Source organism: Oryctolagus cuniculus, chromosome X, assembly GCF_964237555.1.
Source record: "Oryctolagus cuniculus chromosome X, mOryCun1.1, whole genome shotgun sequence".
Lineage (NCBI taxonomy): Eukaryota > Metazoa > Chordata > Mammalia > Lagomorpha > Leporidae > Oryctolagus > Oryctolagus cuniculus.
Window position 1 is genome coordinate 127685364 of NC_091453.1, and position 24505 is coordinate 127709868.

Here is a 24505-nt window from a genome sequence, read left to right on the forward strand (position 1 = left end):
AAAATAAGAGAGTTGGGAAATAGAAAAAAAAAAAAAATAAGAAAGTCTCCCCACAACATGGCGATGAGAGGGCTCGGATTCAGACTGCCTAGGGCGATAAGCACCTGCGGGCAACTCTAGCAGAACAGAGTATGCGTCGCGGGGCACCGAAGACAGGCATGTATCAACGCCACAAAGAATAAAAAGAAGGGGGACCTGTGGGGAGCAGGGCCTGTCTCCCGCAACATGGCGAAATAACTACTGAGACTATTGAGACTAACTCTATGCGCCTGATCTCCCACCATATGGCGCTGAGAGGGAGTAAACAAATCTTACACAGCTGCTTCGTCAATTAGCTGATTCCTGATCCAACCTCTGATTGGAGGAGAACAGCGTGCTCAGCATGTGGGCAGCAGAGCACGGATTGGTGGGAGAGGACTATAAAGGCGAGATAGAAGCAGCACAGGGGAATTCACTTATGCGCCGCGAGGTGCTGCAGACATCTCCCACCACGCGATGAAAGAATAACAAGAATGTGGACACACACCAAGTGGAATGTGGTTAGAATGCGGTTAGCACAGGAGCAAACTTGAGCGCACAACGCAGAGTCATTCGCTTAAACAACTGCGTCGGGTCCAGTGTCGTTCTCCCGCAAGCCCGCGGAGGAGCGACACTATAAACAGTGTTTTGCCAGGATTTTTACATAGATACAAACTCACAATAATTCCATAGCATTGTCCTAGAACATGGGCTCAGGGTTGAGCTGATGTCTGGAGCTCAGTTCTGAATGCCACACAAGTCCTATTATTCTGTTTGATCATCATTTTGTAGATGTTTTCAGGAAAGCACTAGTCCATCTCTAGAGCAAATCTAGGCTCAACTAGTTAGTCCATCAGAATATCAATGACTGGGTAGTTTTCTTAGAAGGGTCATCCAGACTCCACTTGAGCTTTTTCTTTCTCTTCAAAGGTATGCAATGAGGCTGAAGAACTTTGCAAGCCCCTTGGCTTCAGATGGGGACAAAAAACTTGCAGTATTATGGTGAGTCACGTAGAGGCCACAAGGATACCACTGAAATGTCCCAGAAGGATCCAAAGACTCCATATCAACTTAAGCTGCTTACCTCAGATCATTATTTTTGTTTTCCATTAAACTATTAAAAGACAACTTGTGGATTTCTTTAGTCACTAACTCAACATTTACTCTCCTAATTTATACACTTATCAATATGTGGTTTTAATGCTTCCCCCTTCCTGTATTAAAGTTTTCCTTATTTGCTTCTATCCCTCAATTTAACCATAAAAGAGTAACTATAAAATATGAATGAACATTTTTTTACATTTTATAGGTTTCATTAAACACTGGCTTTAATATAATCATTTCATTTGTCACCATAGCTACCGATGCTTATCACTTCTCTACTTGAGGATGTTTAAACTGAAGAAGGACCATGCTATGAAGTACTCTAGATCACTGATGGAATACTTTAAGGTAATCCTTATTTTCTGTAGTTTATAGGTACAAGGTGATAAAAGCACTAATGGGACATGACAGGAATGTTATTAGATGTCAAATGACAAAAACAAGGTTGCTGAGGCCAAAGGCTTAACCTTTCTCATCCCAGCAGGCCAGAGCCTCTCATACATCCTCTGGGGATAAGCAGGGAATTTAACACCTGATTTGATTCCAAGGAAAGAAGATACATTAGTACAAAGCCTAACTATCTTTTTTTGACTGACCAAATGGCCCTTGGTGACCTCTTAGTTGCAGTCAGAGGGATGTTGTTGTGTGCTCCAACCTCTAAGGTGGGTACAGATTGTGGCTATAGGTATGGCCAATCTCTTGTTAAATGAGAGGTCATCCCAGGATTCTCCCAGTAGCCAGACAAGTCATTGTGGTCACCGTGGCTCTGGGTGGACATCCACACCCTCTGAAGCCTTGTGGTCATGGAAACTATTGGAGTGCAATGGTTTCAATTTAAGATAACCCATTGCCCTGGCTACCAAAGCAAACAAACACAAATGAAGCCATCATCTAAGGAGCTGACTACCATACTCCACAATACTGCTGCTGTCCTCCTTGGGGATGCAGAAATCTCCTTTAGTTGGGCAGGGCTCTAAAATATGATTTTTTTTTTTGGCTGAGTACTTGAGAACTTTTGGCTAAATTGTCTCAAAGCTATTTTTGAAATAAATCAGATCACAACCTTGCATCAAACATCTAGTGTATGGGGACTTTGTGACTCAAATGGGAAAAAGACCAATATCCCTAGCTATTCTGTGATATGGTCATAATGCCATAAAACTAGTGCTCATGTAGGTGAAAGGAGGCCACATTACAACAGTTCCCCATCCTTTCATATCTACCCTGTTAATCTATGCTCTGGAAGGTGGTTCTTGAACTTCATTGGAAATCAGAGTCCCTTGGATGGTTTGTGAGAACACAGAATGTTGGGTTGCATCCAAACAACATCTGATTCTGTAGATCTGGGACATATTTGCAAAATGTGCCTTTCTAATGAGTGACCACATGATGCTAATGCTGCTGGTCTTGTGATCACACTTTGAGAGCCACTGCTCTAGCATTTGTCCTCCTTTGCCTGTCCTCTGTATCTTTCAGAGTATTGTAAAATAACCAAATAGATATTCAGTAACTCATTCATCCAGGAGTGTGTTGAGCTTCTTTGAGGTTAAAAATTGGAATATGCAGAATGCACCTTAATTGTGAGTTTCCAAGCTTCAGATAAGCCTTGCTTTCTTACTGGACTCATGGAAATACTATCTCTCTAATACTCCCTTTGCAAAATGGGCTGGGCTAGATTCCAAGAAACAAGGGAAAAACATCACCAGGGCCATGACTGCCAAGAGCAAAGACAGACTGTGTGCCACAGGTGTCCTGGCCATCTGTGCTGCTCAAGCTCCAGCCTGGCCAGGCCATATATGACCCCGATTCCTGTCCTGTTGGAGTCATACTTATGTCAGGTTTCCTACTGATCCACAAGTAAATGGCCACAACAATGCAGGGGGCCCATTTATCAGCCAGCCAGTTCCATCAGAGACATGAAACAAAATGTTTAGAGTTCGATTTCCCGATGCAATGAACCCCTGGACCATTTGCATTGCTGACCAGAGAAAACCTCAGCTATGATAGGAAAGATCAGGTAAAGATAGCATATCAATGGTTCTTGCGAACAACCAACCATAGCAACAAAGTCACTGCTTGGTTCTGGTACATTCCTGAGATATCACCCTACATTCCACCGTACATCCCACCCTACATCCCAGGGAAAATGTTTGCAGCCCACCCTACATCCCAGGGAAAATGTTTGCAACTGGAGTTAAAGGTGAAAACCTTACTTGTACTCTGAAGAGCTTGTTTTGCAGAATAAATTTCAGATGAGGATAATTAAACCACTTCTTGGAGAACCGCATCTGATTTCACTGGGACTTTTAGTATATAAGATTTTTCATCAAGTGACTTTCATGGTCCTGATTGGAGCCCACTAATTATCCTACCCAGCTATTTTCATCGAGTATGCGTTGTGGTGTGCTGACGTGCACATACATCCTAGCTCTGCATCCGAAATGCTGCAATCAATATTAATGTACTCTAAATCACACTTCCATCTGTTTCTGAATTAATAAAACACAAAATAGATGTCCTTATTTCCCTCTCTCTCTCTCTTTTAGCAAAATGCTTCAAAAGTCGCTCAGATACCATCTCCATGGGTAGGCAATGGAAAGTAAGTATTTTATGAAAATTGCTTTTTCATGAAAGTGAGTGATTGAATAGACCCCAAATGTTTTGCATTGACAATTCAGGAGCAAGGGCCACAGTCATTTTTGTGCACACACAAAATTTTATCAAGGCTTCAGCTAACAGAAAGACAGAAAAGTTTAAAACAATCTTGTTCCAAATTCTATTTTTTCTTTAAGCCAAATTGTAACCATAAAATATAGTCTAACGAGATGGTAAACAACGTGCCATTTCAGGGAGGCATGGTAAAATGAACTCCGCTATAGTGATTTGTCAATGATTCACTCAGTAATGAAAGACCAATGAAATATTTATTGATATATAATAAGTGCTGTTTAATAAAGCCAGAGGCATTGTAGGGCTGAAAATGTGAAGACACTTAGCCAATTATCCCGGCCTTCATGAGGATTTCTATATTTAATACTAAAGGACCATCGTCTAAAGTACAAAAGCATTTACTGTAATGCTGATGTGAGGCTGCATAAACTCCCCCATGCCTGTGGCCTCATTTAGAATTGCATCTCCCCTGGAGGAGCTCAGTCCAAGCAGCAGTACCAGGAGAGTCCAGAAACCATTGACCTGGTCCTAAAGCTGCCCTCACCTCAGAGGCTAAGTCAAGTGAGCCCATTCTTCTCTCGTGGTTTTTTCATCTCTAAAATGAAGGGACTTTCCCCCAAGACCCTCTGTGGTGCACTGAGGAGAAGCTTCTTAGATTGATTTTGAATCCTGATTTTATATTATCCACAAAGTGACTAAGTTAGCAATGGGTTTTGCTAACTTGTCTGAGCATCACTGTTTCCTCTGATTCCAAAACCTTCCTCACCACCATGCACCCACCTCCCACCAGTAGTGGGAAGAGAATCTAGGTAACTGTGGACAAGCAAGAGTACTTTTAAAAGTTCATGGAGACCGGCGCGTTGGCTCACTTGGCTAATCCCCCACCTGCAGTGCCGGCACCCTGGGTTCTAGTCCCAGTTGGGGTGCCAGGTACTAGTCCAGGTTGCTCCTCTTCCAGTTCAGCTCTCTGCTGTGGCCCGGGAGGGCAGAGGAGGATGGCCCAAGTGCTTGGGTCCCTGCACCCACATGGGAGACCAGGAGGAAGTACCCGGCTCCTGGCTTCGGATCGGCGCAGCGCCGGCCATGGCGGCCATTAGGGGAGTGAACCAAGGGAAGGAAGACCTTTCTCTCTGTCTCTCTCTCACTGTCCATAACTCTCTCTCTGTCTCTCTCTCACACTAACTCTGCCTGGCAAAAGATAAAAAAGAAGACCTGCAAATAAAAAAAAAAAGTTCATGGAAAAATATAATTAAAAGATGAGTTTATTGTGGTGCAAAACTTTTTTTAAATTCATGCATAGTTTTTCATAATATGCATTTCCCATGGACTTTTTAAAAATCCCTTGCATGTTTTCACAAGGAGCTTGCTTTATAACTCCAAGCTGCTTTTACAATTTCTCATCATTTCAAATTCTTGTGTCACTGATCAAAATACTTTAAGAGTAAAATAGTTTCCACTGCCACTTATAAATATCTATAAAGCATACTCCAAAAGCAGCGGGACAATGAACTCTACTTTGAGATCATAAAAACATTCAGAGTGAGGGAACAGATCCATTTAAAAAAAAAAAACACACATTAACTCAATTATTGTATTGAAAGGAAGCAGTGTTTAGATGGTTGAATTAAGTCTTACTCTTAGATTGATGAACAAAAGGGAAAGAGCGCTTCTCTCTGGAAGTTCAGAAATAAAAATAACTATTGAAAGGCCAGAGAAAGTTGTTTTATCTGAGCACAGAGCGAAGCAAGGGCAAGGTCAGGTAAGCAGGTATTAAAGGATCACTGGGAGAAACACATTTAAAAAAATTCAGAACCAAAAAACTCGAATACATCCTAAGCTTGTGAAGTCACATTAAAAGCTTCCTGAAATGATTTTTAAGCAGCTTCTGTCTGAACAAAGCACACTCCCTTTGGTAAGCCATAGAGCTTTTGAATGAGGCAGCTCCAAACAGCCATCCAGTGGTTAAATCCCATTCATTCAGCAAGCCCTTTGGGCACAGCTCTTCCATATCAGGCCCTGTGGGAGGGGCTGGGGACACAGAGCTGAATTATATGTGGACCCTGTACTCCAGAAGCACAGAGGTTAGTAGAAGAAGGTGACAGGTGTGAACCAAGTGCTGTGGAAGATCAGGAGAGAGTTTGTGCCTTCCTGCATGGCCAGCAAGGGCATTCTATCTGCAAGAAAGACTATGGCCAGGTTTCCAAGTAAATAAGGATGACAGTCACAGCAAAGGGCCTCTCAGTGGCACCTCTCCAGAGAAACACTCTCTGACTTCAAACCCAGCTAAGCTGGATAGTGATTGGGAAGTCAATTGCCCACGAGAGTTCCATGGAAAAGTATATAGGGACACAAGCAGAAGGTTGAGAACAGACCTTTAGAATCTAGCATCTATGGAACTAGGGGAGAAAGTGCGGAGAAGCAATTTGAAGGAAGAGAAAAATCTCCTTACTATAGAGCAGATGCCAGCAAACATTTTCTATAAAGGGATAGGTACTATATGTTTTGGAGTTTACAGGTCAAGAGCAAAACTAAGGCTACTATATAGAATAGAAGAGAGAAAAACAATTTCTATATTTTTACTAATGAAATCAAGATATAATAACTAGTGTAACTTTTAAAATATAAATCTAGTAATAAGAATGGAATTATATTTTTTTTTTTATTTGACAGATAGAGTTAGACAGTGAGAGAGACAGAGAGAAAGGTCTTCCTTCCGTTGGTTCACGCCCTAAATGGCTGGAGCTACACTGATCCAAAGCCAGGAGCCAGGTGCTTCCTCCTGGTTTCCCATGTGGGTGCAGGGGCCCAAGCACTTGAGCCATCCTCCACTGCCTTCCTGGGCCACAGCAGAGAGCTGGACTGGAAGAGGAGCAACCAGGACTAGAACCCGGCACCCATATGGGATGCTGGCACCGCAGGCAGAGGATTAACCAAGTGAGCCGGCCCTGGAATTATCTTTTAAATAACATTTTAGCTCATTGGGGTTCAGAGTGAATGTTCCCAAGCTTAACCCTCAACTAAATAAAGAATTCAACAAGTAGTAAGTAGAAAAAACACTATTTCAAAATAGTATAGACAAAGGCTATAAACAATAATCAGATTTCAAAATGTCAAATTCACTCATATACTAAGCTTGTGATTATAAAGAAAATTGAAAGAATGCCATTTTAAAAAATTAAAAGAAAAATAAGAGAAGGAGGGAGGATGGGATTAAGGGAGAGAGGGAGGGTAGGGTGAGAAGTATCATTATGCTCTTAAAACTGTATATCCAAAGGCCGGCGCTGTGGCTCACTAGGCTGACCCTCTGCCTGCGGTGCTGGCACCCCAGGTTCCAATCCCGGTTGGGGCACCGGTTGCAGTGGAGGATGGCCCAAGTGCTTGGGCCCTGCACCTGCATGGGAGACCAGGAGAAAGTACCTGGCTCCTGGCTTCAGATCTGCACGGCACGCCGGCTGTAGTGGCCATTTTGGGGGTTAATCAACGTAAGGAAGACCTTTCTCTCTCTCTCTCTCTCTCTCAGTCTAACTCTGCCTATCCAAAAAAAAAAAAAAAAAAAAAACTGTATATCTGAAATACATGAAATTTGTTCCCTTTTTATAATTATTTAAAAAAAATAAGAAATATTAAGTCATCATAAAAATGATTGTCTTCTCTCATGAAATTGATTCAACTGTTGATCTTTTCAAATCATTTGTGGCTCACAGGCCATACAAAACAGAAGGTAGGTCAGATTTACCAACTCCTGATGTAGAGTTAACATTTTGGAGACTGTAAAAGGGCTGGGCAACATTGTACAGTGTCACAGAGAGATAATAAAAAGAAAGACGGCTAGGAATTGTACTAAATTTTTAAAGAAGGAGGCTCTTTGAAGCCTCCGGAAGAGATGTTTCAGGAAACAGGTGGTTATGGGTGCCACATTAAAGGTGTCAGAAGAAGGAATATTCCCACTTGTTTAATATATTGATCAACTATCTATATATATATAAATATGCCATCAGATATATATATATCAATATGCTATCAGAATCCTCACATTTCTTATACTCCCTCAAAAATTTTTGTCCTGATAAAATGATGCACTTGCTTGAGCATTTGCTGATAGTGTGAGTGAAAGGAGGCCAAGGAACAGAAAGACATTGCACAAGAAGCCACTAACCCTTAAGTACGTGTCTCTGGGCAAGCCTACACTAGGCCTACCTAAGCCTAAACCATGGAGGAAAAATTACCTACATGCTCTATGGTGATTTCAGACAGCAGGTGATTTCTTGTTGCTGATGTTAAAGATTGCAATGATAATCTGTGTCCAAACACAGCCCAATGTAGGAACTCTGAAGATTTCTTTTTATAAACCAGCATGCAGGTGAACAGTCAGCAATTAACAGCCCATCCCTGCAACATGCCTTAAAGAATCTTAAAGAGATATTCAGAATCCCACTTTTTCAGCTTTCCTAATACTGCTCCCTGGGGGGCTTTTACAATTGCACTTGGTTTATTGCGGTAACTGTATTTGGAGCAAACTGTCATTGTGGTTTCCACAAAACATTTCAATGATGGACTGATATTGCACATCAAGTGTTTTCTAACTGCCAGTAGCTTTTCTGGCAGCAGGTAGAGAAATCATCATAGCTCTGAGCTATTTCTTTCTCTGAAACATTGCAAAACTTGTCATATATATTCAAAGTAAGAGATACATTTGTGGGTAGAGTCGTTCCAGAGAAAGATTCACTCAACTCTGTTTTGCATTTTCAAACAAAAGCAGCAGTGTGCACAGAGCCCTCAGTGGTTGTCAAAGTCAGTAAGAATTGGGTGCCTTGTACTAGAAAAAGAGAAGGGGCTGCTTCTACAGCCTGGCACTGTAGCCCTATGGGGGCAGGTGTACTGTGGTGATAAGTTCTCTCTATGCTGGCGCCTCTGGAAAAAGCTATCAGGATACCTCAAAAATATGGAAAATTAAATTAAATGATAAGTTTATTTTGGTACAAAAATTTTTTTGAAATGCATGCATAGATTTTTCATAATACATACTTCCAAGAATTTTTGAAGACCCTGTGTATTATGTTGGAAACAACTATGGAATGCCATCTAAGAAGAGATCCTGGGAGGCTGCACTCCACTGAGGGCATCATCTTTGTGCACCATGCTAAACGTCACACTGGCAAATGATATACTGAGGAGATCCCAGAGTGATGAGGGTCAATTGGAGGCTCACTGTTATTCTTCCCTGTCAGCCTATAACAAGGACTGTCTTTCCATTTCCCAGGAACACTCCTTCCCCAGTGTCTCTCAACAATGTCTCTCCTATCAATGCCATGGGAAATTGTAACAACGGCCCTGTCACCATCCCCCAGCGTATTCACCACATGGCTGCCAGTCATGTCAACATCACTAGCAATGTATTACGGGGCTATGAACACTGGGACATGGCTGACAAACTGACAAGAGAGAACAAAGGTATGATCATCTGCTATACCCATTGCTCACATACTGATGGAGTCAATTGTGCTTTGAAGGACTTGAGTTTTGGTGGCTTTATATCTCCCTGCATTTCTTACTTCCAGGGCTTAGGTGAGGGAAGAGAGAGTTATCTCAGAGCTGACACAGTGACCTACTTTTGCCAAAAGAGTGAAAAAGGCCTGAGATTGTGTTCTCCTTTAAAACTTAAACAAGTCTAAACTGTGAGATGTTGGCAAAAATCTATTTTAGAATTTTACACAGTCATAAAGATCAATACAGAGAAACAGAGGCAAAAGCAAAAATAATGATTTGCAAATTAATTAAGACCCTGCTGGCTTCTGTTAACTTTTTTTTTTGGAGAGGTAAAGTAGAACTAAGGGTTGCTACCTTCATCAAAATTATCACCTCCACTTGAGTACATGATATTGTGGCTTGCATTTGGAAGCAAAGGCCAAAGCTAAGCTGGTATTTTTCACACACTGACAGATTGGATGAAGAATCAGCGTCCTTCCTGTTCATGGTGATGCATGAGGTTTGCTACAAAACAAATGCAAAGAGAACTCCACTTCACCAGAGAGTGAGTCAGTAATTTTTGGTGACTCAAACTGCCATCCATGAACATTATTTAAACTGCCATTATAAACATTAGCATTATTTCACTCTAACATCAGCACATTCCACCATGTCACTCCTGGAAAGTTCTGTAGCTAATTTAGAAGGAATTACTTTGAAAGGGGTGCACAACAAGGTGTCATTTAGGTGCACAACAAAGTGTCACTATCCTAATGAAGATGGGGAAAAAATTAGCTACACTTTTGCCCTGGCCATTCACTTGGCTTGGCTGACTCGAGCCAAGCAGTTACTGGTGGGGACAGATTTGGGCCTTTCAGAATCAGACTACAATGATATAACCAGCAGTCTTGAACAGTAGAAACCTATGTCCAGTAATGGGGAGGCATTAGCATTCTTCACAATCTAAGGTACATGGGATGGGCTTAGGTGATGCCAGGTCTGAGCAGTTATATGGCATTTCAGAAATCAGACTGGGGCCACAGGCTGAATTAAATCATATGTGTAAAGCACCTAGTTTTTTTTAATCCATATTATTATATTTCTATAAACACAAAGATTCTTTGGACATCAAAGCACATTACATAATTTGAGACTTCAAATCTCAGCCCAAGCACAAACTTACTCAGACTCCTGGAAATTTGTGCATGTATTGGTTACATTTCTTTGTGCAGTTCTGTATGCCAGGAACTATACTATTTACTTTGATCATTTGTTGCTTCATTTATCCCTATTTTATAAAGAAAACTGAGACTCAGTGAGATTAACAAACTCACCCATGATATCACAGCTCTCAATGTTTATTAGAAGCAGCTGTTATATCTAGAAGTGTCTGATTCCAGAGTCTTAATTCATAACCAATAGACTACACTGCCCATAAAGCAAGGAAGATTAACAATGGATCCCCAAAGACTTTCAGTGAGATCCTGAACTCAGTTGTCTGAGCAATGGGAAATTCACAAATTGTCTACTTTTCCAGATTTCTGGAAATACAGAGATGACTGGCTCCCAAAACCAGAACCATCCCAGGGTTCTAGAATGCAAGCAAAGATATGGGCATCTCAAATTTGCCAAGCTTGTCTGCCTCCACCCTTTCTCTTATTTTGTTTTGGTGTCTGGAGGGCAGTTCAATATTTATGGATTTTCTCTAAAACTGCACCCCCTTTCTAAGTAATTCCTTCTAAATTAGCTACAGAACTTTCCAGGAGTGACATGGTGAAATGTGCTGATGTTAGAGTGAAATAATGGTAATCTTGTCATTAGCTCAGCATGTCAAAGAGTTGCTAAATTCTCTAATATTGAGTCAGAACAGCTCCCTCACCCCAATTGCAGAGAGAAAATGTGTCCTGCTAATGCTGTCCATTGGGTCCTTCAGTGCACTATGGTGAGGACCTAGTTTGGATTCATTAACTCAAAGCTTGAGTTTAAGTCACTTGTAATATTTGATTTGCTAAGATTTGGGGATTCTTCTCTCATCTGGTTTGTCAGTATGGAAATGGAGGAAGTGAGGGTTTCCATTTGGTTGGAGTTCTGCATCCCACTGGAGACAGCTATGTACTTTCACAGTTTCCCGTCCAATGATACAATATAGACAACTAAGGTTGGCTGTCCCAGTGGAAGTTCTCCACTCCAGCCCATACCTTCCAACCCATGTAGATACAGGTGGCTTATTGAAGACAATTCTGGTGTTGAAATGGGTCAATGGAGTTCATGGTGCCCTCTGGCGTTTAGTCTAGAAGTCCTGTTGCCTACCTGCCAAACTGTTTACACTGCTCACTTGAAACAGTTATTAAAATAATGACCTGGGTGTCTAGTTAAGAATGCCATAGAGAGATCTTTACAAAACACTCAGGGGACGTCCTGGTTCATATAAGGTTTCACATTCATTCCACAATGACTGGGTACTTTAACATTTTCTTTAAGACTGTATTATGTAAGAAAATATTTTAGATGCCAATGATAATTTGCTCTCTTATTATAAGAAATTATTTTTATTGCATAGTACAAGTTAAAACAATATCTATCACGTAATCAAATGAAGTTGATGCCTGAAGAAGCAACCCACATGTTATACATAACATGAAGAGTAAATGCACTATTTAGTGAAATACCATCTGCTGATCAGTCAAGCACAGGTAACCCATACACAAAAATTGCTTTCCAAGAAGGCAGGAGAACATCCCCACCAGTTTAGGACAGTCTTCACCAGCTCCCCCACCCCACCAGCTTCCTCACTCCAGCCAGCACAGGTGTGATTTACTCACCACTGAGGCGGCCTGCTCTTTCAGAAGCTAACAAAGAGGACACCATAGAACCCTCTCAGAACCAAGTGCTAGAAAATCAGTTCAAATGTGCAAAGAGGACATCTGGCTAGTTTTCAGATATCATATTGTTTTTCTCACATGCTTCTCCACCCAAGACAGACGCTCTAAACCTCTTGCTGCATGAGTTAGTGGAGTAGTCTCAGGAATGCCCCTTCCTTACATCAACTTAATGGGAATCAGCCACGCCTTCTTACCAACCATGTCCTGATGTGACAGAAATCCACAGGTCACTTTACATTCCAAAGTATTTGGTAAGAAAACTTACCAATCAGATGCATCCTAGCTGTCATGTGGCTCTGGATGCTGATGACTATAATTGCTGTCCAGATTCTCCAGCTTTGTCTATAAAATGCCAAGAAAAATAAGTAACCACAATTCATTTAGACAAAAAGAAAAGAGAGAATTTTTAATTCAAAAACATGTAAGATGAGAAACCGCTTGATACTGAGCTTCTTGAAATATTTTGTATAAGGACAATTTTATGGATACACATTTCTAACAACAATTTTATTGTAAACAAAGGAGATTCAAAAACTTCTTGGAAATGGAATTAAAGGATAATATGAGGGGCTAGCTCTCTGGCTTAGCAGGTAATGCCACTGCTTGCAGTACTGGCATCCCATATGGGTGCTGGTTCGAGTCCCAGCTGCTGCACTTCCGATTCAGCTCTCTGCTATGCCCTGGGATAGCAGTAGAAGATGGCCCAAGTCCTTGGGCCCTGAACCCATGTGAAAGACCTGGAAAAAGCTCCTGGCTCCTGGCTTTGGGTCGGCGCAGCTCCAGCCATTGCAGTCAGCTGGGGAGTGAACCAGTGGATAGAAGGTCTTTCTCTCTCTCTCTCTCTCTCTCTCTCTCTTTCTTCCTCTACCTATCTGTAACTCTGCCTTTCAAATAAATAAATAAGTCTTAAAAAAGAGATAATATGAATATCCTTTAAACTTTTTGCAGTCCCCTTATAGGACATACATTTTTACATGTAATTTATGTTTTAAACATATATAAATATTACATATTATATATGAATTTCCATATAAAATATAAGCAAATATATGTTTATATATAATACATAGTAATAGATGTGTGTATATACAGATACACTCACATGCACATACACATATACACACAAGGAGTCTTGAAAAAGTTCATGAAAAATGAATATTATGAAAAAAGTGTGCCTGGATTTTGAAAATTTGTTGTACCAAAGTAAACTTACTTTTAAATTCCATTTATTCGTAATTTTTTAAAAATATTCATTTATATATTCATTTATTTGAAAGGCAGAGCATTGGAGAGAGAGAGAAGGGGAGGAAGAAGGGAGGGGAGGGAGGGAGAGAGAGAGAGAGAGAGAGAGAGAAAGAGAGAGAGAGATCTTTCATCTCCTGGTTTACTCTCCAAATGACTTCAGTAGCCAGTGCTAGGTCATGCTGAAGCTAGGAGCCTAGAACTCAATCGAGGTTTTCCACATGGGTGGCAGGGATCAAACTACTTGAGCCATCACCTGCTGTTTCCCAGGGTGTGCATCAGCAAGAAGCTAGATCAGAGATAGAGTAGCCAGGATGTGAACCAGCACTTTGATATGGGATGTGAGTGTCCTAAGCTGTGACTTAACCCACTGCACTACAACACCTGCACCATCCACAGAACTTTTTGAAGTACCTTCGTGTGTGTGCATGTGTATGTGTGTGTATAACAAACTTTCATGGAGTTTTAATTTGCTCTTAGAATCTGATATCTGAGAAGATATGTACTGTTTTTTAAAAAATTAGTATGAATTCAAATACAGATTTAAGTGAATTGTGTTTTATTAATCATAATAACACTTACAAACATCATTTGTGCTACTGAGTTTTTGGAGTTCGCTAGAGATTAAAATAGCAGTACTTCATGTCCATATGATGTTCTGGTGTCCTAGTGGTTACTCTGTAAATTATTGTTAAATGAATGAATGAATGAACAAATGATTAATTGTTGTGGTGTTATGTGAAGGCCATTTTTTAGTCTGGCGCATATTTCCATGATAGCATTTAAAGGCCTGACAAAGAACTGCTCTGATTTTCAGAATTCTTTGGTGACCTGGACACGTTGATGGGGCCTCTGACACAGCACAGCAGCATGACCAATCTTGTCCGCTACGTTCGCCAGGGACTGTGTTGGCTGCGCATCGATGCTCATTTGTTGTAGTTGGTGCCCTCCCATCTCTAGCATCACCACCCATTACTCTACCTCTGCCAGCACAGCAATGGTCACTGGTGGAACTCCACTCATTTGGGAAAATTCTCTTTGGTTCTGTTTGTTTTTATGCTTCTTTTGATATCTGTAAAAAAAACTTAAATCATTTTAAGTGGACACTACAACTTGATAGCAGTATATGTTTTTTTACTTAGTCATTTTTCAGTGTTTGATATGCATTTCCCAGATCCCACCATTTATTTTGTGCTTTATAGAATGACCATCCCTTCAAGATTGTTTTAAGTCCACACTATCAAAAACAAATAATGGGAGGTATTTGTGTTGATGACAGGTTCCTGAGAAATGAAATATGGATGAGAACTTACACATAGGGACCTGCAAAGATTTTCAGCTAACTATGCTGTTAGGTCCAGAAAAGAACATATTTCAGAATCCACTGATAAACTCTGGTGATTACCACAGACTCAATCTTCACATGAGAATTTTCATTGTCAAACCCATGCCTTAGATGTTGTAGCAACACCGCAAAATCAAGAGTAATGAGAAAATAAATGAGCATAGCAATCCCACTTGTAAAATGATGCTATACCATGTCTGAGCATAGGATTTTTTTGTTATCCCTTACCTGATTCCCTATTTTTCAAAATATTAATGATGATAAGGAGAGGCAACATTTATTTTGACAGCTTTAAGGTGTCAGCTGGCATAAATATTTTTGAATTGAAGCATAAATGATCACCTGGGATTCTCTTTGTGCAAAGCTCTTTTGAAGAGCAGTTTGGTAACCAAAATGCTGCACTCCAGTCTTAGAATTGGGAGATAGGTTAGTTCTGAAAAATGTCTGACAAGAAATTCACACCTCTGCCTCCTTAACTGGCAGGATTTTTAATTTGCATTTTGCTCAAATCTATGGAAACAAAAGTCAAGTTATCATTACCTAGAAGTAATAATATACAGTTTGCTTCCTACTGGCTTTGAAATCTGGACTTCTCCAATTATTATCTACATTTTCCATTCTTCCGTATTTCTTTTATCTGTTTTCTATTTTATTTTATCTTTATTTCCTTTCCTTTTCTTTTTATTGGGGGCACATTAGATTGTGACTAAAATTAAGTCACTAATTTTACTAAAGTTAATATTAACATGAATCATTTACATGAAAATTCCAAAGAAAACCCCAAACTCTCTAAGTAGTAGCCACATTTTTATAAAGAAAAATGAGTATTGTGGTAGTGCTTCATACTGCAGTTCTCTGAACAAGCCCTAACTAATGGGAAGAGTTCATCTAATTTGGAAATATTTCCCTATTCCTTATGATCTTACGCATTCATTTTCTGTCCCTAAAAACCACAATGTAAATATCCTTTTTGGTGTTCCAACTCACCAGAAGAATCCCCACTTTTAGTAAACACTATCCATGTATTAGTTACTTGTAATTACCTGGTGATATATAATTCCATTTAACCTTTATTCCATTGAGCTATCGAATTCTGTTCACTGAATTAGGACCAAGTAAATAATAGATATGCACATGAAAGATACATATTTGTATTATTTTTAAAGAAAGTCATGCAGTCTGTGAAAGAAGCAGTAGATCAACATTTTGCACTCTCATTGTCAAGGTTAGGTATATCCCAAGTTGCAAACAGCCAGACTTGAGCTCTGCTCTGGTCCTCTTTGATTTTAAGGCCCTTTGTTGTATAATAAGGTTGTGGAAGTTATACTCCAATGACGAAGCATGTTTTTAATATGACTGATGGGAGCATCCAAGCAGCTGAACCCAGCACTTTTTATGCTCCCACTGTGGTTGAGCCTTATGTTTACAGTCTCAACAACACCACTCACATATATATGCACACACACACACACACACACACGAAACTGGAAAGAATCTTTTCTGAGCCTCTTCAATGAGGAGAATGGTAATATGAAAGACACTGAACACCCAAGATGGGTATCACATATAAAAATTAACCTGATGACTTTGCATTAACTCAAATTATTGGTTTTCCATGGCCTACCAGGTAGAGTACCTGGCTACTACTGCATAATGAAGCCTACTTGCTTGACTTGTAAGTTCAACCTATACCACAATCCTAAACCATCATGGATTTAGAAGTAGATTCTTGAAATTAAATCTCCAGAAACTAGATATTAGACTGTTAGGGGCAGTTCCCAAGAAAATAAACATATTGCCTCATGTGTGAAAGACTTCCAGCTCTAGTTTCAGTGACTTGTTATATCTACGTACATACAACAGGGTGGTAAGAGGATTCTATGTCATCTCTGGTAGCTGAGTGTGAAGTATGTGCCAAGTCATCAGCATAGTTATCAATCTGACAGTTGAGCTCTGGATCACCACCTGATTATCTAGTAGATCCGCTTTTAAGGCAGCTTAGAAGCCAATTAAACATGGAGGATAAATTACCTTCCTATCCCTAGAGATAAGAGGTCTTTTGGTGTCATAATTAAGGATTGTTGCTGTTTTCTGGGCACTCTATTCATCACAGTGTAAATGGCAATGTGTGTTGTTTGTGTGCAGCTATTTTAGGGATTAAGGGATTGAAATATGTTGTCAAGTTAATCTTTTCAGCATACCAGTTTGTGGGATGGTTACAAGACATGTGGCTGGCAGTGAGAGAAACTGCCTCTAGACCTAGACAAAGACTTGGAGAGACACATCTAAATAATCACATTGAGGTAAAGTAACAAGCAGAGTAAGGAGCAGCTGCATCTCAGCAGATATATGGCCCATTCTCAGCTCTGCAGGGTGACCCAGATAAGGCCACCACTATGCCTTCATTTGTCACCCAAGCTCCAACCACAGAGAATTTGACAAGTTTGTGTTAGAACGTTGGCTTGGCTTGTATTTTTAATTAGCTTTGGATTTTTTAGTGGTTTTGTCATATTACTGTCTGAGTTTGGTAGGTAGGATTGATTTGAAAAGAGTTTACTAGTGTGGTTCTTGGGGTAGAATTTAGCTATAAGCATGTTGTTAGCCAGCCTGTAGACTGTTAATTACTTAATAATCTCATTGGGAAAATGCTAGTCATTTTATATTTGGATGACATAATTGGAAAAGCAGATTAGATGTTGCTACTTTTAAAAGACTTGGAACTGAGACCCCTTTTACCTGTGTATTGAAATAAAAAGATCTGAATGTTTAGTCAATGACCAAGCTGCAAAATTAGATACCATTGACTAAAATGTTTTTTTTTTTTTTTTGAGTTTCCAAATGGATGGGTTTTCATTTGGATGAGCCATCAAGAAAGACATTGGATTTGGTCTGCAATGGAAAGATATTTTTCTACCATGTCTTTCCCTAAGCTATCAATTTCAAAGTTTTGTGTTATTCCAATCTGTATCCCAGAGATTAAAGTTGGACTTTGGAGTCACAAAGCATTTTGAAGGCAGAATTGACTGAGCTGTGAGGGTAAAACCCTCATAAACTTCTCAACACACATGATAAAATTCACCTGCATGAGCTGGCAGGTGGGAACGCCAAACTGGATCACTGGGTAGGACTACTCAGTAAAGCAATGAATTGTTTGCTTAGAAAAGCATCACTATCCCCATTGAGAAAAATGTGTGGCGAGATGATATAGCTACACAATATCAAATGAATGGGTTGATTCAGTGCCCCCAAATTCAATTCTGTGGGGAAAAATATTGAGCCAGTTGTCAGTGTTCTGTTATGCAACTGGCAGACTAAATTCTTTGTCGTCGTTGTTATTGTTGTTGTTGCTGTTGTTTCTCATTTCCACTCACAGCCTTATTCTTATAATTAAACTCTGATTCATTTTCTCTTTGGTGTTAGCAAACTCCAACAACAGAAATGGCATCTGTGTATTGATAATCAGCATTTACCCTGGCAGGAGACTAATCACATAGGCTGATCTCAGACATTAATCCTACCATCTGATACTTTTGGTGAAAAAAAAAAAGTATTCACTCCCTTTCCATTCTCCTCCTCACAGATCTAGATGCTCTCTTTACCAAGAGTATCAAATTTTTCTCTGTAATCTATTTACTAGAAGATTACATAGTGAGGAAGGTGGAGAGGGGGTGTGGGTAGGAATTGGGAGTGGTGGGTAGGGAGGCCCCTGGGAGGCCAGCCTGCAGTTCTTGCCCTTTCTGCTTCTGACATGAGATGTTAAAGAATCATTCATAGCACTCACATTGGGTTAGGGGACTCTGAACTGCTCTTCAGATCCATGATCGATCATCATTCTTCAAAGAGATTGGAGCTTTGCTGTTTCATTAACTGTGCAGTGTAGACTAATGGTGTTTAATAAAAATCATTCAAAATTTCAAACTCTTTTGCCAGTGACCTCCATTTTGTTGGCTCTTTGATTTGTATCCAGCTCTGAGGAGGGAAGGGGACAGCAAAGGAAAACTGCTACCAGGCCCCCGACAGGACGTTGCAGCGGCAAGCCCAAGCCCGCCTGCCCAGCAGCAGTTGCTGGTGAGCAACTGCATGCAGAGCAGCTGGGGGACTTCCTGACAAATGCCCAGCGGACGCTTTCAGCTGGGGATAGCTTGTTTCCCCCAGGACTCACTATTCTCCAGTCTCTGCAGCAGGAAGCCAGCTGCCATATCCAGGGAGAATTTCAGCTGCTTCCCCTATTTGGTTTTTTCCTGCATCACTTGTGTGCCTACAAAACACCAAAAGGGTCTCTGATAGTAGAGTCCGGAGTCGGGATGATGAGTCACCAAATGCATCCCAGGTGTTCACGTCCTTCTGTGGTTCTGCAGTGCTTGTGAAACCAGGGCAGAAGGAGCTTTTGGGCAGGAAACCAAATTTCTGAAACCTCAGAGATGCTGGGTTGCTGCCATGTAGTTCAGCCTAAGAGCTAACATCTCCTTCAGTCAGTCTAATGTGCAGCCAATGGTGTGCTGGTAAAATGTTTATCAGTCAGCTCTTTGAAAAGACAAAGACAAAACACTTGATTTGTTGCAATGGCCAATTTCCTCCATGTACATACTGCCACCATGACGGGCTTCAAGCCACAAACTGTGACATCACTGCATACAGATTTGGGAAAAGTTTCACATAATCATCTCCTGTGAGCCTGAATGAGCCAGCTCCACCACACTACTGCATGCAGCCAGGCAAAGAGGGTTCAGGTTTCCCACATCTGTCCCTGAGGACATGCCTATATACACCCCACCACACACACAAAGACATACACCCACAAACACATACACAAGTTGCAATGACTAAAACTGCTACTTTGTTTTAAAACATCAATCGGTATTTTATGAATGGGTGGTTCATAATGAGGCCCTGAGACATAGCAGCCACCCTGGAGGCCCAGGTTTTCAGCAGTAGAAAGCTAAAAAGATGAAGCCCTTTTGAGCTGAAAGGACAGATGAGGCAGTGGCAATGATTTCCTCACCTCTACATCTCATAGGTTAACTAAATGTGAAATAAGCACTTAGAAAACACTCATGATTGGTTTTAAAGGATAGGTGAGTGGTTTACCATTATTATTACTATTATCAGTATTTTGATTCCCAAGTAGGATTCCAAACTTTTAAATCCAACTTGGCTAAAGTAGTTACAGAGCCTCTGTGGAGAATACTACAATCCACAATTTACTTAGATGTTTCCTCATAACATGGAAACACAGTAATTCCCACATCTCCACATTGCTATTCGGGAGATTCTATTCTTTCTATTCTATTCTATTTTATTCTATTGTATTCTATTCTAGTAATATTATATTACTAGGAATCTAAGTCTTTTTTTAACATTTGTTTTTAATTAAACCAATCTACTTACTGTCTCAGCTCTGAATTTAAACCAGAATGTTTTCTGTATCAATTACTTCACTGATATTCAGAAAGGATTGTCCAAACTAAAATAATTATCTTTTCCACCCAGGGTGGATAAAACTAAGGTCACTAACAAGAAGGCTTAGAGTGCAGTCTATTTTTTCTAAGAGAATGATGCTAAGCACATATGCACACAATCACACACACCTTTGCTTATTAGAGCACCTCGTCATAAATCATCCTGAGAGTAGAATAGAAAAATTTCCAAGAATCCATTCCCCTGGTCCTCTGCATCTTTTGCAGTTAATGAGAGGTTTGTAAGTGCAAAGGTTGAAGAAGTTTTCATAAAATCCTGTTTCTCTTTAAACATGTCCGTGTTCTGACCAGGCCTGTGTCCCTGTTTGTATGTTAGTCCTTGAAGACATCCCTGCCTGCTCCTTCTTTCTAGACTTCTTATCTTTTGCATCTGCAGTTCTTTCTGTGGCCTGCACAATAGCTGAGTTTGGAATTTTATGCCCTCTGCAATTCGTGAAACATTTGTCCTAACTGGAGAATGGTGACGTTGGGTCTGTTTTATTGGCATTACACCTACACCAGGACTCTTGAGTACCCTAGGCAATGGGCAGGTTTTCATGGCCGGAAAGAGCTAGAAATGTGTTTACCATCATCCCATGCATCCCTTATTGCAAAACCATACTCACCAATCAAGCATATTCGCCCACAAATATTATAAATGAAATTGATTCTGTCTCCAGAGAATTTGTCAAATAGTTTTCCTCCTGTTTGATGCTACTCTCTGGATATTTTATAAAGAGAAGTAACTGCTATGAAATCCCTCACATTTATTCCTTTGTACAAATTGCTCTTGTATTTCTATTTTCATCAGAATAGTACTTTTAAAGATTGGTTGATGTGGTGTTGTCTTCAATAAAATGAATATGTCAAAAATGAATCTTGTGGACATACCATGTTCAGAAATGATCCTTGGTATCAGAAGATGCCTAAAATTCCCCCCTTGCACACTTGTTTAGATCCTTCAAAGAAAAGCCTAGTTTCCTTTTTGTTGTGGTGGTGGTAGTTGTGCCTGTAGCTGTGGTTGTTGTTACTTCTCCCTCTATCTCTTGCATTCTCGCTCTTGCTTCAGCTTTTGCTTTCCTGTTAGTGTCCTTTCTCTCTCTAAACAAATGGATAGTTCGATTAAATGTGAAATTGTACTTATTCATTCTTTTCAGACATAACAGATTAATAAAAATATGTGTGTCCTGAATTAAAACATACCACCTGCAAAGGCATACTATGTTATGATATCATAATACTATAATAACTACATCATTATGTGGCAGTACAAATATTAGTCTGTTGAACTCATTTGTCCAATTGTATAACTTTGTGGAACAGCATTTTGATCTTTGCTACATAATTTTGGCACAAGTGGAGTGTGTGCAGGCAGATGAGACAATGTTCATTCCAGGATTTTTCAATGAACTTTAGTTGGAAGTCAGGCAAAGGCAAACATCTTCAGATGCTGCTCTAACCATTATAAATGTGAACAATACATCTCTATTCAAGAAATACCGTAGAGAACTTCATTCAAGACTTTTTAGATTCTTTTTTTTTCCTTTATCCTTTTCCTTTTCCATTCTTTTGTATTTCATTTATTTGTTTTTGTTTGGAGAGGGTCTGTCTGTTATTTTTGAAGAAATATTTTGATTGCTTCTCTCTCTCTCGCTCTCTTTCTCTACCTGTCTTCCTCCCTTTCCTCACTCCATCCCTTATTCATTAAAATACTGTGAACTTGGGAGTCTTTGGTAAATCTGCATTAGATCAGTTTATAGACCAGGAATGAAATTTAGGTGAACATTGATGAGTTTTGAAAGAACACTTAAAATTCATTGGGCCTTTCCGCACCCTACCCTGACAAATGGTCTGAAGGACAGAGGTGGTTTTTGCAGAACATTTTCATAATATCCTCTGAGACCTAATGCAGCTTAACAAATGACTCCACCTATATCTCCTGTAATTTGACTGAGACTTGTAAAATACTCCCTGATAGTTGCCAGGGGTGTCTTCTGCTTAGTCTGTAGTACATGTGTTTGCTTTGTATCTAAGAGGCACATTCATTTTTTGTATGGTCATCTGAAGTATTTCCTAACATTCAAATTAGCCTGTATGTAATACCCAGAGAGATTATCCCATCACGCTGTAGATGAAGAGGTGATTCTATAACTCTCTGTCCTTGGAAACAGACATTTTCATGCATAACATAAACAGAAACTTTATATATTTAAGTGTCATGGAAAATATTTATTGGATACAAATGGGAATTTCATTGTCATCATATGCTCTGTGTGTGTGTGTGTGTATGTATGTGTATTGGGGGGTGCTTGCCAATACCACATCACTGGACCACTGTGGCAAGCCATAACTACACAAATAGAACATATCACTTGTGTGTGTGTGCGTGTGTGTGTGTGTGTGTGTGTTTGACATCTAGATAGCTTTACCTTCCTGTGAAACATCGGTTTCTATTTCTAAGAGGCCACGGCTATATTACTGCATGCAGGCAAAAATTTGAAGCGGAAACTTCTTTTCTCTTGGAAGCTTTCATCATAATATAGTTTTCAATCAAAGAAATTCCACTGGCTTTGGTCAGAGAAAAGTTTCTGTCTAAATTCCACTGAGTTTCCAAGAGAAAATTGCAGGTCAATATGTATGGGAGGGGAGATGTAGGCCACGTGAACTGGAGCAACCTGAACTGTATTGAGCCCTCTGGATTGGAGTGGACCTCATCTGAGATGTTGTACAAATACTTGGGGCTGATGGCTGGTCTGGGCGCCCTCCAAGTGAGTTAAGGAAGAGATTCAGCAGGCATAGCCTGGCCTGGCTCCTAAAGACGGAAATCTCCTGGTCATTCTCCAAGGAAAAGACCTTCTCCCACACTGATGGCACCCTAGCTGGCCATTAAGATGTGATGACTATTCAGAAAGTATCCCATTGGTCTAACAACCCAGTTAGTCTTTAGAACCACTTTTTGTTGGGTGCAGCTTTCCGATATTCACATTCATTGCAGATCCACCAACTGTCACTGTTCTTAACAAGCATGCTCGTCTTGTCAGAATTTCAGTAAGTTCCGATGTTCTGTATAGACCCAGGTAACTGTCCTAACATCAATTAATGAAATGTCATCTGGTTGCTAAAAACTGTGCTTTATATGTCAAAAACTGTATCTGCCTTTGTGGCTTTGCATTTCAAATGTGTGGGGCACAAGCATTTTGTTGGTGGTTTGTTCTCAGTACAGTAACTCTGTATACAAACATTTTAATGTGGTTTTTATTGTTTTCCAACAAGATGTCTCTGTAAAAATGATATTGGCTGAGCTGGTGCGTTGGTTTCTCTCATAGAGGCATTAACTATACTGCCAATGCATTGAATTATTTAAAAATGCAAAATAAAATTTTTATGAAAATATCATTTTAGACATGTAGATTATTCTGCTTACAGACTTTCCCAGGCATAAGTACCTTGTTCCCAATTCTTTCATGTTATAGTAGAAAGCCACTGCTTCCACTTACCTCAACAGCTGTATAGCTAAGGGCCATAAAGAAAATAACTCACACTACCCAATTCATTTTATAAGAGAGACCACTGACCATCATTCAAAGCCCATTTGAGAGAAAATTGCAGTGTTTAGTTATCTGGATTCCTAATACACAGCACAGAAAGCTTGCAAAGTTTAGGATCCTAACTGTAGTTGCTGAGAGAAGGAACAGGAACATTGCAGCAGGGGCGGTGCCCTGGGCTTGGAGGCAGGATTTTTAGGGTCTGTGCATACTGCCTCACATAAGCATGACATGTGGGTTTTCTGTGCCCTACTTTCTTCCTCTGCAAAACAGAGTTGCTGTCAGCACCACCACCCCCAGCCCGGCCCTGGCCCCTGCCACCAGAGGTAAGATATCATATAGACTGGAATTTCTCATCCTACATTTCCTCTTCGTAACTCCGAGAATTTTGTTGCCTCAAATAATTCCCTCCGACACACAGTCATTATCAAGGCCAACAGTCTTAATCCTCTGAGGGTATAAGAGTAGTTAGGGCAACTTCAGTGTTGTATTTTTAGCAGAGATTATACCACAAGTGGGCAGGCCGTGACTGAGGGCTAGTAGTCCACCAAGTCTTGTGTCTTGGAGGGAGAACATGTTCAGCTCTACGATCTTCTCTAGAAAGTATTATGGGCTTAGGTGGGATGGTTTGTCTCACTCATCCATTTCGAGAAAAGCAAAGAAAATAGTCCAAACTTTAGCTGTAGTGTAAGAGCAACCCATGTAATTTAGTAAAGAACATTTTGCCAACACATCTTTGGTATAGTCATTTGAAACTGACGCATGTGGTCAGGGTCC

General features: G+C 40.2%; 1 protein-coding gene across 5 annotated transcripts in view; it reads left to right on the top strand.

Moving 5' to 3' along the window:
• AFF2 (ALF transcription elongation factor 2) overlaps positions 1 to 18645 on the top strand; it is a 597410-nt gene extending 578765 nt beyond the window's left edge. For all 5 annotated transcript variants that reach the window (XM_051831606.2, XM_051831607.2, XM_008273461.4 and 2 more), the window contains 5 exons: positions 949 to 1020; positions 1377 to 1470; positions 3669 to 3721; positions 9053 to 9243; positions 14200 to 18645. In XM_051831606.2, coding sequence (XP_051687566.2) covers positions 949 to 1020; positions 1377 to 1470; positions 3669 to 3721; positions 9053 to 9243; positions 14200 to 14321 — 532 coding nt within the window. In that variant the 3' untranslated portion in view covers positions 14322 to 18645. The remainder of the gene's footprint in view (positions 1 to 948; positions 1021 to 1376; positions 1471 to 3668; positions 3722 to 9052; positions 9244 to 14199) is intronic.
• The last annotated feature ends 5860 nt before the right edge of the window (positions 18646 to 24505 follow it).